Source organism: Phoxinus phoxinus (assembly GCF_949152265.1).
Source record: "Phoxinus phoxinus genome assembly, chromosome: 1".
In the NCBI taxonomy this organism is placed as follows: domain Eukaryota; kingdom Metazoa; phylum Chordata; class Actinopteri; order Cypriniformes; family Leuciscidae; genus Phoxinus; species Phoxinus phoxinus.
In genome coordinates, this window is record NC_136876.1 from 44,370,995 (window position 1) to 44,386,892 (window position 15,898).

General features: G+C 39.6%; 1 protein-coding gene across 5 annotated transcripts in view; it reads right to left on the reverse strand.

Annotated features, from left to right (window-relative positions):
* LOC306995103 (uncharacterized protein) overlaps positions 1-14,884 on the reverse strand; it is a 46,931-nt gene extending 32,047 nt beyond the window's left edge. For 3 of the 5 annotated variants that reach the window (XM_079606363.1, XM_079606362.1, XM_079606364.1), the window contains exons 1-2: positions 14,400-14,865; positions 5,661-5,810 (exon numbers count right to left, since the gene is read on the reverse strand). In XM_079606363.1, coding sequence (XP_079462489.1) covers positions 5,661-5,810; positions 14,400-14,714 — 465 coding nt within the window. In that variant the 5' untranslated portion in view covers positions 14,715-14,865. Of the gene's footprint in view, positions 1-5,660; positions 5,811-14,399 lie in introns of all 5 variants that reach the window. The other 2 variants (XM_079606365.1, XM_079606366.1) reach the window with 2 other exon arrangements.
* Between the last annotated feature and the right edge of the window lie 1,014 nt (positions 14,885-15,898).

A 15,898-nucleotide genomic window follows, 5' to 3' on the forward strand; every position in this document is an offset into this window, starting at 1 on the left:
AATTTTGGATAAATTATTACTTTGCATTTCCTTTAACTGCTCCAGATGCTTAAAAACATCTGATTATGAAATGCGCCCATGCAGATATACAGTGTACACACTCATGAAGATTCACACGCTTATGATTAATCTACACAACTCTGTTCAATTCACATTAGGAACCAATTCCTTGCTCACTAAACCTGAAGTCGATCTACAAGGCAAAGAATGGTGAAATCTGAGCCCTTCTTTCCAGATGCTCACTCATGTCTTCAGGGAGAGAGGGAGGCCCTAGAGTGCCAAAGAAGGAGCTATGCCACATCAGCACGACTAAAGGTCATGGAGCCAAAGGTCATGAGGGACCTCAGGGGTTACTGGGTTTAAAGTCAACGTGAAACGACATTCTCAACCTTCCACGGCAAATGTCTTGGAAAATGTCCAAGATAAACAATTCAATGAGAACCAAAAGTAGCACAGACTTTTGACTATCACCAAAGTCTGGTACAATTGGCAGTTTATTCTGATTTAGACAAGAAGTCGCCGACATTAAACGTCATTAAACGCAGTTTAGCGCGAGTTCATCTGATATATATGATGTAAAATATGGCGCCCTTTGTGAAAAAGCAGTACATTATTTATAGAAATGTAGAGGGGCAGGGCAAGTCCCGTTGGAGTCGATCCATCTCTCCTAAAGTCACACATCTATCCTGCCTCATGGGTAACACACACAGCACAAGAGTTTATTTATTCTCTAGAAACCAATCAACACGTCAGTCTCAATCTCGTCTCAGGAGATCCACGTTCCTGCAGACTCCAACCAAACACACCTGAGCCAGCTAATCAAGGCTTCAGTCCCGATGTGCATAATACGTAGGATGTTTAAGATTAGTTCATCCCATGACAAAGGTGCTCATCCCTGTCGAAGAACATGCTTCACAAACTGGGTCTCAGTCAAGCTCTTGGGGTTCATTCGGAAAAGTATGGCCTGGTGTGTTTGATCAGTTGAAAGTAAAACTCGGCAGGAGGAACCAGGTTATGTAAATATGCTTTATAGCCTCAATAAAGGAGTAATACATTATCCAAGCTTCTGCATGGAAGACATCCACTGATAAACGCACCAAACGCAGTGAGGGCTGTTGAAGTGTTCACACTATTTGTTGTGTTTTCAGTTCAATCATTCACCGTGACTGCATCGCCATCACCTGAATTTATTTCCCCAATACTGGTTTACTATTGCCACATTCACACAGAAACAGAATATGATTGTCAGTTCTGTATTTATATGGTTACGTTCACACGCAGTTCAGTCATTGCTAACACTTTATTTCAACGGCCCACTTGAGACATTCAACTAACTCTAATGACTGCTAACTGGCATGTAGTTGCAAAGTTACTTAGAGTATTAGTAGACTGTCTGCTTATTATCAAATACTATATAATTACACAAGACTCGACAATTGACCCGCCGCAGGGAGCTTGATTGACAGGTGATCTGACCAATCATACTTCACCATCCGCCATTTTGTCGGACAAAGCAGTCAGGAGAGTTAGTAGATTAACATGGGAGGATTTGAACTTGAGAAGCGGAGTGCACTGACGCCTTTCTGCGGTTAAAACAACATTTCTTCTCATATTCATTCATGTTTATTTGATGCTATAAATGAACTAGAAGGAGGAGATGATCGATTCACGAGCAGCTTTAACTGATGCTCTACAGCGATCTGTCACGACACATTAAAGAGCCACAAAACAGTATTTATTGTTTACATTTCTCTTTAAAAATGACAAAATTTGAAAGGTGAGACTTTGTTTAATATCAAAAGTAACCGAAAAGTAACCTGGTCTGTGTGTTGTCAGTGTCCTCTCTGCTCCGTGATGTGTTTTTTACTGCGCGAGAACATGGTGTGTGTGAGAGCGGCGTAGCTTGTCGGACATAGCGACAGTAACTAAGGGGGGCGGGTCTTTGTGAAAGGTCAATTGTATTGTTTTGAATGGGGAAAAGTGCAACGCTCAATATGGCGGAATAAGTCCCGCCTTCTAAATGAGAGCCAATCACGATTGTCAAAGTCATCGCATCGCTGCCGTTAGAAGCTCCGGTTCCCATAGAAACAGTCAGACGCACTGCGCACGCGCATTAGCTTGATCCAGCCTGAAAAATTTCGTTTTCTGTCATGATTCGAGCATTTGGAAACTAAATGTATTAATTTCATTGTTGATTTCAAGTACGAAATTTAATCGTAAGCCTTGCGAACATTTTTTTTTAAATTGATGTTTCCCCATTTTAAAAAAAGGAGCTGCACTTGCATGATCAAGCTGTTTCAAAGATGGTCGCCGAGTGAAATGACTTAAAGGGACTTTAAACAAAACACTTTATTTTGATGCTCCCCAACAGACTTTCTACTGACTATAAGTAACTTTACAACTACATGTCAACTTAATTCTACCAAACCCGAACTTTACAAATCCACTACAGTCTACTGATACTCTAATGAGAGTTAGGCCCCATCCACACTACTGCGTTTTCGTTTAGAAACGGAGACCTTTTGCTACGTTTGCACCTCCCGTCCAGACTACAACGGCAAAAACGCAGACCTAAAACGGAGAAGTTTAGAAACGCTCCGACCCAGTTTTGCGTTTCGAATCTCCAGAGGGCGTTTTAGTGAAGACGGTCAAAACGGAGGATTAACAAACGATGACGCGGAGGCTCACGCTCGGCTCTATGATTGGGTGTCATCAGTCATGGCGTATTCTTCCCTGATTCGTCAGACACCCATCACATGACCCGTCCCCGGGAATAAAACATACAAAACAGCCTGGACTACGTAACGTTAGTGACTGCAACATGGATAACGAATTACAAGCGTTACTGATGTTGATGTCTTTGCTAGCAGCTGTTGTGCAAGTAAATTCTGCATTTTACAATGCTATACTGCCTACATGCGGCTGTTTACACCGGCACACGCATGCCCAGTGTTGGTGAATGGTCACGATGATCCGCGTTTTCAGTCGTTTTAATGTGGACGGAGATCAATTCTATTACGCAGCTAAAACGCTGGTGTGGACGGAGATCGTATTCGTTTTAATTCTCCGTTTCTAAACTAAAACGCAGTAGTGTGGATGAGGCCTTAGTTAACATGTAGTTGGAGCAAAGTTTCTTACAGTTAGCAGAAAGTAATGTGGACCATCAACATAAAGTGTAACCCAGTTGAACGCAGCACAATCGTGAACATAAATGTTCAACTTTAAAGGCGATTTTCTCAATATTTCGATTTTTTTGCACCCTCAGATTCCAGATTTTCAAATAGTTGTATCTCGACAAAATATTGTCATATCCTAACAAACCACACATCAACGAAAAGCTTATGTATTCAGCTTTCAGATGATATATACAACTCTTGTGATCTTATGACTGGTTTTGTGGTCCAGGGTCACATATGTGCTTGAAAGTATTCGAAACGCTACTGTCAGCTGCTGTGTGAACGGGACATTGAGACTCACACCAAATGCGGTTGTCAATCCCAAAAACTAATCCTATTTGGCATCTCCATTTCAGATAAACCCGAATTAACAGTAATTGTTTGCTTGTAAACAAACATCACCATGTCGTTTTTGGCGGCTGGTTCTTGGTTCTCTCCAGCATGAGCTGCAATGCAGACCAGATTGAATGCAGTTAGCCTAAAGTCTGGCTACGACACACTAGACAAAATCTGGTTTGGCTCTCGTGGTTTTTTAGCCAGACTGTAGAGGCGGCAGTACAAGCAGTGTTACATAACGCTGTGTAATGGATCCCAGAGGGTCTCCTGCAGTTCTGAATGGACAGGATTGGATCAGTGGGTGTGACAGCGCTCCTAATGTTTCTCATGTGTGGAACTTCACAGCACTACTGGCATGCTAGGACTGTCTTTATTAAGCAACGTTATACGAATATTCGCATATATGAAGCACTTATTTGTTATGAATCTTGTCTTTTGCACCCACAATGTTCCAAATAAAAAGAGGGGGAAAAAAGTACCTTGAGCAGAACAAGAGAGAGAAAAAAAAGAGTATGTTCTTGGTTTGTGTAGTGAAGAGTAATTTGAGTCTGAGCAACGCTATGTGGTTATAGCACAATGACCTCTTATGTGTCAAAAGATCAAAGACAAATGTATTTCTCACATCATGACCCCTTTAATACATACGTTACTGGTCTTCGAAGGACATTATTGAGAAAAAGAAAAAAAGTTTGTAATCATTCACTACAATGAAATCATATCGGATAGAAAAAAGTGGGCTTAAAGGGAAAGGTCTTCATAGTCTGAGGGAAATATTAAAGGGAAAGTTCGCCCTAAAATGAGAATTAGGTTATCATTTAACTCACCCTGGTGTTGTTGTAATGCCGTATGCCCTTTAAAAAAAAAAAAAAAGGAACACAAAAGGAGAATAAAATAATAAATGTCCCGCTCACGCTCGTCCATTTAATGGCAGTGAATAGCGACCAGCATCAAGTTTTGTTTTTTTTAAAGACGCAAAAGTATCACAGAATGATCCCATGTACACTACCAGTCAAAAGTTTTAGATCGGTAAGATTTTTTATGTTTTTAAAAGTAGTCTCTTCTGCTCACCAAGGCTGCATTAATTTGATTAAAAAATAAACAGTAATATTGTTCCAAATTATGATAATTTAACATAACTGTTTTCTATTTTAATATATTTTAAAATGTAATTTATTCCTGTGATCAAAGCTGAATTTTCAGCATCATTACTCCAGTCTTCAGTGTCACATGATCCTTCAGAAATTATTCTAATATGCTGATTTGCTGCTCAAGAAAGATTCATTATTATTATCAATGTTGAAAACAGTTATTTGATGAATTCTATAAATTCAATTCTTTGATGAATAGAAAGTAAAAAAAAAAATGTATTTGAAATATTTGTAACATTATAAATATCTGTAACTTTTGCTAAATTTAATTCATCCTTGATAAACAAAAGTATTGATTTATTTTATTCTTTCCCCCAAAAAAATAAATACAAATTATTACTTCTTTTTTTTTACACCAAACTTTTGAACAGTAGTGTTTAATGTTACAAAAGCTTTCTATTTCAGATAAACGCTGTTCTTTTGAACTTTCTCTTCATCAAAGAAACCTGCAATTAAATTTGTAAATAACTGTTTTCAACATTGATAATAATGTTTCTTGAGCATCAAATCATCATATCAGAATGATTTCTGAAGGATCATGTGACACTGAAGACTGAAGAGTTATGATGCTGAAAATTCAGCTTTGATCACAGGAATAAATTACACTTTACTACTATATATTCACATAGTAAATAATATAGAAAAAATATTTCACAATATATATATATATTTTTTTTATAAATACAGCCTTGGTGAGCAGAAGAGACTTCTTTTAAAAACATAAAAAATCTATCCAAAACTTTTTGACTGGTAGTGTGTATTCCAAGTTTTCTGGGACTATGGAAAAGAAATGTTATGTATTATTTAACGGAAATCCTGACCTTGGGCATTGGTTTTCTCTGCACAGCGCACGTTCATGAGAGACTATCAGCGCTGCGGTTCAATAAATGATGACTTGATTTTTCTTTTTCAGGGTGAACTGTCCCTTTATCTGATAAATAATGGATAGTAGAGCATCTACACTCATCTTGAATCAAGTCCATCACATCACACGTCTTACCTGGACAGGTGTTTCTTGCACAGGGATAACCTCAGGCTCAACTGCAGGCTGTTCCTCTACAACACCAACTTCCTCGATTACAGGGGCGACTGCAGCGGGCGCTTCCTTTTTCGGCTCAACCGCTGCCTTCTCCTCAGCCTTAATCTCTGCCTGTTTGAGCAAAGAGACTGAAGCTCAGAAAACAGCAAACGCACTGTTACCAGTGTAGTGGTAACACACGAGTACCTAACTAACTTAAAGAGATAGTTCACCCAAAAATTTAAATTTGCATATACTCACCCTCAAGCCATCCTAGCTGTATATGACATTCTCCTTTAGGAGGAATACAATCAGTTATATAAAAAAATGTCCTGGCTCTTCCAAGCTTTATAATGGCAGTGAATGGCTGTTTCTGTTTTTAAGTCCATAAAAGTGCATCTATCCATCATAAAAGTTCATCTATCCATTATAAAAGTTCATCTATCCATCATAAAAGTTCATCTATCCATCATAAAAATGCATCTCTCCATCATAAAAGTTCATCTCTCCATCATAAAAGTGTATCTATCCATCATAAAAGTGCATCTATCCATCATAAAAGTTCATCTCTCCATCATAAAAGTTCATCTATCCATCATAAAAATGCATCTCTCCATCATAAAAGTTAATCTCTCCATCATAAACGTGCATCTCTCCATCATAAAAGTGCATCCCTCCATCATAAACGTGCATCTCTCCATCATAAAAGTGCATCTCTCCATCATAAAAGTGCATCTCTCCATCATAAAAGTGCATCTCTCCATCATAAAAGTGCATTTCTCCATCATAGAAGTGCATCTCTCCATCATAGAAGTGCATCTCTCCATCATAAAAGTGCATCTCTCCATCATAGAAGTGCATCTCTCCATCATAGAAGTGCATCTCTCCATCATAAAAGTGCATCTCTCCATCATAAAAGTGCATCTCTCCATCATAAAAATGCATCTCTCCATCATAAAAGTGCATCTCTCCATCATAGAAGTGCATCTCTCCATCATAAAAGTGCATCTCTCCATCATAAAAGTGCATCTCTGCATCATAGAAGTGCATCTCTCCATCATAAAAGTGCATCTCTCCATCATAGAAGTGCATCTCTCCATCATAAAAGTGCATCTCTCCATCATAGAAGTGCATCTCTCCATCATAGAAGTGCATCTCTCCATCATAAAAGTGCATCTCTCCATCATAGAAGTGCATCTCTCCATCATAAAAGTGCATCTCTCCATCATAAAAGTGCATCTCTCCATCATAAAAGTGCATCTCTCCATCATAAAAGTGCATCTCTCCATCATAAAAGTGCATCTCTCCATCATAAGTGCATCTATCCATCATAAAAGTGCATCTGTCCATCATAAAAGTGCATCCATCCATCATAAAAGTGCATCTCTCCATCATAAGTGCATTTCTCCATCAAAGAAGTGCATTTCTCCATCAAAGAAGTGCATCTCTCCATCATAGAAGTGCATCTCTCCATCATAAAAGTGCATCTCTCCATCATAGAAGTGCATCTCTCCATCATAGAAGTGCATCTCTCCATCATAAAAGTGCATCTCTCCATCATAAAAGTGCATCTCTCCATCATAAAAGTGCATCTCTGCATCATAGAAGTGCATCTCTCCATCATAGAAGTGCATCTCTCCATCATAAAAGTGCATCTCTCCATCATAGAAGTGCATCTCTCCATCATAGAAGTGCATCTCTCCATCATAAAAGTGCATCTCTCCATCATAAAAGTGCATCTCTCCATCATAGAAGTGCATCTCTCCATCATAAAAGTGCATCTCTCCATCATAAAAGTGCATCTCTCCATCATAAAAGTGCATCTCTCCATCATAAAAGTGCATCTCTCCATCATAAAAGTGCATCTCTCCATCATAAGTGCATCTATCCATCATAAAAGTGCATCTGTCCATCATAAAAGTGCATCTATCCATCATAATAGTGCATCTCTCCATCATAAAAGTGCATCTATCCATCATAAAAGTGCATTTCTCCATCATAAAAGTGCATCTCTCCATCATAAAAGTGCATCTCTCCATCATAAAAGTGCATCTCTCCATCATAAAAGTGCATCCATCCATCATAAAAGTGTATCCCTCCATCATAAAAGTGCATCTGTCCATCATAAAAGTGCATCTGTCCATGATAAAAGTGCATCTGTCCATCATAAAAGTGCATCCATCCATCATAAAAGTGCATCTCTCCATCATAAGTGCATCTATCCATCATAAAAGTGCATCTCTCCATCATAAAAGTGCATCTGTCCATCATAAAAGTGCATCTGTCCATCATAAAAGTGCATCTCTCCATCATAAAAGTGCATCTATCCATCATAAAAGTGCATCTCTCCATCATAAAAGTGCATCTCTCCATCATAAAAGTGCATCTCTCCATCATAAAAGTGCATCTGTCCATCATAAAAGTGCATCTGTCCATCATAAAAGTGCATCTCTCCATCATAAAAGTGCATCTCTCCATCATAAAAGTGCATCTCTCCATCATAAAAGTTCATCTATCCATCATAAAAGTTAATCTATCCATCATAAAAGTTCATCTATCCATCATAAAAATGCATCTCTCCATCATAAAAGTTAATCTCTCCATCATAAACGTGCATCTCTCAATCATAAACGTGCATCTCTCCATCATAAAAGTGCATCTCTCCATCATAAAAGTTCATCTCTCCATCATAAAAGTGCATCTCTCCATCATAAAAGTGCATCTCTCCATCATAAAAGTGCATCTCTCCATCATAAAAGTGCATCTCTCCATCATAAAAGTGCATCTCTCCATCATAAAAGTGCATCTCTCCATCATAAAAGTGCATCTCTCCATCATAAAAGTGCATCTCTCCATCATAAAAGTGCATCTCTCCATCATAAAAGTGCATCTCTCCATCATAAACGTGCATCTCTCCATCATAAAAGTGCATCTCTGCATCATAAAAGTTCATCTCTCCATCATAAAAGTGCATCTCTCCATCATAAAAGTGCATCTCTCCATCATAAAAGTGCATCTCTCCATCATAAAAGTGCATCTCTCCATCATAAAAGTGCATCTCTCCATCATTAAAGTGCATCTCTCCATCATTAAAGTGCATCTCTCCATCATTAAAGTGCATCTCTCCATCATAAAAGTGCATCTCTCCATCATAAAAGTGCATCTCTCCATCATAAAAGTGCATCTCTCCATCATTAAAGTGCATCTCTCCATCATAAAAGTGCATCTCTCCATCATAAAAGTGCATCCATCCATCATAAAAGTGCATCTCTGCATCATAAAAGTTCATCTCTCCATCATAAAAGTTCATCTCTCCATCATAAAAGTGCATCTCTGCATCATAAAAGTGCATCCATCCATCATAAAAGTGCATCTCTCCATGATAAAAGTGCATCTCTCCATGATAAAAGTGCATCTCTCCATCATAAAAGTGCATCTATCCATCATAAGTGCATCTATCCATCATAAAAGTGCATCTGTCCATCATAAAAGTGCATCTATCCATCATAATAGTGCATCTCTCCATCATAAAAGTGCATCTATCCATGATAAAAGTGCATCTGTCCATCATAAAAGTGCATCTGTCCATCATAAAAGTGCATCTATCCATCATAAAAGTGCATCTCTCCATCATAAAAGTGTATCTATCCATCATAAAAGTGCATCTCTCCATCATAAAAGTGCATCTATCCATCATAAAAGTGCATCTCTCCATCATAAAAGTGCATCTCTCCATCATAAAAGTGCATCTGTCCATCATAAAAGTGCATCTCTCCATCATAAAAGTGCATCTCTCCATCATAAAAGTGCATCTGTCCATCATAAAAGTGCATCTCTCCATCATAAAAGTGCATCTCTCCATCATAAAAGTGCATCCATCCATCATAAAAGTGCATCTGTCCATCATAAAAGTGCATCCCTCCATCATAAAAGTGCATCCGTCCATCATAAAAGTGCATCTATCCATGATAAAAGTGCATCTGTCCATCATAAAAGTGCATCTGTCCATCATAAAAGTGCATCTATCCATCATAAAAGTGCATCTCTCCATCATAAAAGTGTATCTATCCATCATAAAAGTGCATCTATCCATCATAAAAGTGCATCTCTCCATCATAAAAGTGCATCTCTCCATCATAAAAGTGCATCTGTCCATCATAAAAGTGCATCTCTCCATCATAAAAGTGCATCTCTCCATCATAAAAGTGCATCTCTCCATCATAAAAGTGCATCCATCCATCATAAAAGTGCATCTGTCCATCATAAAAGTGCATCCCTCCATCATAAAAGTGCATCCGTCCATCATAAAAGTGCATCTATCCATGATAAAAGTGCATCTGTCCATCATAAAAGTGCATCTGTCCATCATAAAAGTGCATCTATCCATCATAAAAGTGCATCTCTCCATCATAAAAGTGCATCTCTCCATCATAAAAGTGTATCTATCCATCATAAAAGTGCATCTCTCCATCATAAAAGTGCATCTATCCATCATAAAAGTGCATCTCTCCATCATAAAAGTGCATCTCTCCATCATAAAAGTGCATCTCTCCATCATAAAAGTGCATCTGTCCATCATAAAAGTGCATCTCTCCATCATAAAAGTGCATCTCTCCATCATAAAAGTGCATCTGTCCATCATAAAAGTGCATCTGTCCATCATAAAAGTGCATCTCTCCATCATAAAAGTGCATCTAACCATCATAAAAGTGCACCCTTCCTGGTACCACAGAAACCGAAAATTCTCGGGCCAGCAGCATGTGTCCACATTTCAATCTTAACCGATCTATTTCATCAGAAACTATCTGAAAACAGGGCTTTAAGTGTAAAATACCGAACTTGTCCTTTAAGTCGAATCCGTATGTTCGTTTGGCCGGGAGCTGGTTATATTACTTTATAAAGTTTTAAATATGGATGTTTTTCTTACACAAACGCATTGCTTCCTTTATTAACACACCGGAGAAGTGTGGAGCACTTTTATGATGGAGAGATTAACTTTTATGATGGATAGATGCACTTTTATGATGGAGAAATGCACTTTTATGATGGAGAAATGCACGTTTATGATGGAGAGATGCACTTTTATGATGGAGAGATGCACTGTTATGATGGAGAGATGCACTTTTATGATGGAGAGATGCACTTTTATGATGGAGAGATGCACTGTTATGATGGAGAGATGCACTTTTATGATGGAGAGATGCACTTTTATGATGGAGAGATGCACTTTTATGATGGAGAGATGCACTTTTATCATGGAGAGATAAACTTTTATGATGGAGAGATGCACTTTTATGATGGAGAGATGCACTTTTATGATGGAGAGATGCACTGTTATGATGGAGAGATGCACTTTTATGATGGAGAGATGCACTTGTATGATGGAGAGATGCACTTTTATGGACTTCAAATCAGAAACAACCATTCACTGCTATTATAAAGCTTGGAAGAATCAGGACTTTTTTAAAATATAACTCTGATTGTTTTCGTCTGAAACAAGAAAGTCATACACAGCTAGGATGACTTGAGGGAATTTGGGCTTTAACCGGAAAATGATCTCCATGTAAACGTGGTTGTTGGATAAAACTAAGAATGTATTAGTAGTCCACCAAAGTGAGAAACGTCAACATTGCAAAACCGATACAAAATGTTATTTTATGAGAATGAGTATTCTCTGAAGATCATGCGTGTCACACACACACCTGTGCTCAAGACTCCTTGGGCTCTCAACAGCAGCATGTCACACAATATACACATTTAAATATAGTGTATATATGTTTGAAGCCATATATAGAAGGACCCTGGTGTTTGCCGCGTCCAAAGCTCTGGTTACTGCTGTGGTGGCACATTCTAAGTCGAGACCAAACGCGCGCTCACATGAAACCCTCCTGAACTCAACGTCCACCAGTGTGATGTTTAAAAGAGGCGGAGCACAAGCAACACTCTGTACTGTCGGCCATAGACACTGAGGGGGACCTCAGTCCCAATATATAAAAATGTCCAAACAAAGAGATGTGCATCAGGTGTGCTTAGCTTTTTTATGATTTTAATTCACTTATGAAGCCACTGCAAAATGTTATCGTTACATATTATATTGTTATATTATAATGCCATCATATTATGTGCAGGCAATTAGCTTCGCTGTAATTAGAAGATCCTAACAATATCACTGCTAAATACCTTAAAGTATTGTGGTGTTCCGCCACGTTTCTCACTGACCCATCTCGTAAAGACCACTGACCCCGCCCGGACCACTGACCCTAACTCGTAAAGATCGGGGCTTAAAGAAAATCCAGAGCTTCCAACTCGTATTTACGACATTGTGGATGTTACGATCCTTACAAGATGACTTGAATGCACCATAACAGCCATATCAAAATTACTGAGATCGCCAATCAAATCAAAGAAGGCGGGGCTTAACGTTCACAGAAGGATGGGTGGATGGATGGATGAATGGATGGGTGGATGGTGGATGGGTGGATGGATGGGATGATGGATGGGATGATGGATGGGTGGATGGATGATGGATGGGGTGATGGATGGGGTGATGGATGGGTGGGTGGATGATGGATGGGGTGATGGATGGGGTGATGGGTGGGATGATGGATGGGATGATGGATGGGTGGGTGACTGGATGATGGATGGGTGGGTGGGTGACTGGATGGGTGGGTGGATGGGTGAATAGATGGATGGGTGGATGGGTGAATGGATGATGGATGGGATGATGGATGGATGGGATGATGGATGGATGGGATGATGGATGGATGGGATGATGGATGGGTGGGTGGGTGACTGGATGATGGATGGGTGGGTGGGTGGATGGGTGGATGGGTGAATAGATGGATGGGTGGATGGATGGATGGATGGGTGAATAGATGGATGGGTGAATAGATGGATGGGTGGGTGGATGGGTGAATAGATGGATGGGTGGATGGATGGATGGATGGATGGGTGGATGGGTGAATGGATGATAGATGGGATGATGGATGGATGGGAATGATGGATGGGTGGGTGGGTGACTGGATGATGGATGGGTGGGTGGGTGACTGGATGATGGATGGGTGGATGGGTGAATAGATGGATGGGTGGATGGGTGGGTGAATGGATGATGGATTGGATGATGGATGGATGGGATGATGGATGGGATGATGGATGGGATGATGGATGGGTGGGTGACTGGATGATGGATGGGTGGGTGGGTGACTGGATGGGTTGGTGGATGGGTGAATAGATGGATGGATGGATGGGTGGATGGGTGAATGGATGATGGATGATGGATGGGATGATGGATGGATGGGATGATGGATGATGGATGGGTGGGTGGGTGACTGGATGATGGATGGGTGGATGGGTGAATAGATGGATGGGTGGATGGATGGATGGATGGGTGGATGGATGGATGGATGGGTGGGTGGATGGGTGGATGGATGGATGGGTGAATAGATGGATGGGTGAATAGATGGATGGGTGGGTGGATGGGTGAATAGATGGATGGGTGGATAGATGGATGGGTGGATGGATGGATGGATGGATGGGTGGGTGAGTGGGTGGGTGAAGAGATGGATGGATGGGTGGATGGATGGATGGATGGGTGAGATGATGGATGGGTGGGTGAGATGATGGATGTGTGGGTGAGATGATGGATGGATGGATGGATGGGTGGGTGGATGGTTGAATGAATGGATGATGGATGGATGGATGGGTGGGTGAATGGATGGGTGGATGGGTGGGTGAATGGATGATGGGTGGGTGGATGGATTGGTGAATAGATGGATGGGTGGATGGATGGATGGATGAGTGAATGGGATGGGTCATGGGTGAATAGATGGATGGATGGGTGAATAGATGGGTGAATAGATGGATGAATAGACGGATGAGTGCATAGATGGATGGATGGGTGAATAGATGGATGTGTGGATGGATGGATAGATGGATGGCACTTGCTGCAGATTAGTTGGCTGCACTTCCATGATGCAAATCTCCCATTCCACCACATCCCAAAAGTGCTGTATATTACATTTACGTAATATTCCAAAACGTTTAACGTAAACATTGATCAAGTACAAATAACATAAGGACTTTCGGAATAGGCTATGTTATTCTCAGAACGCCCTCTCAACGTTATGAGAACGTCCAAGTAAAAACATTTTTCGTTCCAATGTTGTTCTAAGAACATTTCTCTAAACATCATGAGCAAAATGTTCCAAGAGAGTTTTGCTACCGTTCCCATTAAGTTGCAAAATCTTTATTTCTGAATGTTCACTGAAAAGTTTTAAAAAGTTTTTTCGTGGTTATCAGACGTTAAGGGAACATTCCAATTGGTCATTCTGCAAACATTATGGGAATGTTACTTTTCAATGTTCTCTGTGCGTAAAACAAGTAGTAGGCCATTTAAAAATAGGCGAACATCTAACTAAACGTTTCAGATAAAAACCTTCCTATGTTTTTGCGCTAATTTTTTGGGAACGACCAGATCTGAACGATTTTTTTTATTAACGGAGAGAACTTTGAGAGAATCTTCCCTCAACGTTCGCTAAAGTTTATTTAACATATTTATAAAGTTGTATGAACGTTCTATAAATGTTATTTAAAGAACGTTTAACGTTCTGTTATCTGATAAGACGGCGTGTCATTTACTCGAGGCCAAAGACTCCAGACTACATCAACTAAATAAAATACAGCGCAAAAGAATCACGCACCGCGGCACAGCGCGCGTCTCACCTGTACAGGTGCTTGTTGCACCGCGATGACTTCAGCTTCTACAACAGGAGCGACTGGAACGGGCTCTTCCCTTTTCTTTTCAATAACCACCACCTCCTGAACGGGGGCAGGAGCCGGAGCCGGAGCCGGAGCCGGGGAAGGTCGCTCCTCTCTGGGCTGCTGATGCGCAGTAACCCGCTCTGATCTCTCCTCGGGTTGTTTCTGTTTCTGATCTTTTTTTTGCGGTGGTTTCTTCGCCAGGAGCGTCGATGCAACTATAATGGCAATGATCGTAAAGAAAAGTGCGGACAAAATAACAGGTACGTCTATGTCCATGATTGCCAGCGGTTGATGTTGCTGTTATTACGGTGGAACTGTAAGTTGGAGCGGTTTATTGTGGCATGTAAAGCGGACGGATTAGTGAGCGCCTCAGCTCGTCCCGTTCCAGCTCGTCTGAGCGACAGATCTCATGAAGCCCATGTGCGAGAGACGCGCAGAGCGGCCGTGGCTTAAAACCTAGTCAGCTGCCTACATAGACAGCAGTCGGGGCGTGATAGCCTATGTGTGAAGACGCTCAAAACAAATGAAATATGCATTATGGCAGCTTTTTAGAAAATCCATAACATTTCAACAATTTTTATTTTTATAACAGTGCTAATAAAACAATGTGAACATGAACCTGATATTAGCTACAAGTGTGCAACTTTCAAGATTCTAAATATGATGCCCATAAATGCTAGTTAGGAAGGTTATTGGGATTTGAGACACAACCAATGACTCTCAACACAGCGTCACTCCCTACAGGACAGCCCACCTTTTTAAAGGAGCATTGACGAAACACTGGACTCGAATTCTTCCTATGTTTTTCCCTATATTGGGAACATGTATTATTATTAGGGATGGCCAATGATTAATCGCATCAAAAATACAAGTTTGTGTTTAAATAATATATGTGTACTCTCTGTGTATAATTATTTTGTATATACACACACATGCATGTATATATTTAAGAAAAATTCGTTATGTATAACATATTTATATTTATACATACCGTAATATAAATTATGTATAAATATATACATGCAAATAGTTCTTAAATATATATATATATATATATATATATGCATATGTATTTATACAAAATAATTATACACAGTACACATAAATTATTTAAACAAACTTTTATTTCGGATGCGATTAATCGTTGGCCATCCCTAATATATTTATTATCCCTAATGATTATTATAGCGATGGAACAACACTGTGCACACGTCACTACTGAACGTATACTACTATATCTTTATGCAATATATAGTTATAATTGTCGGAGGACTTCCATGTAAACAGCCCTTATAATGTGGTTTTGATGCAGATTTTAGTGGATATTTCCATAAATTACATTAAAAAAACATATCTTAAAAGGAACAATTTGATCTTTTCTTAACAAAAGGAAGTTATTCCAGATAAATGCTCCCCTACTCCATTTTTTTTTTCAACAAATGTTTCGATTAAAGGTTTAA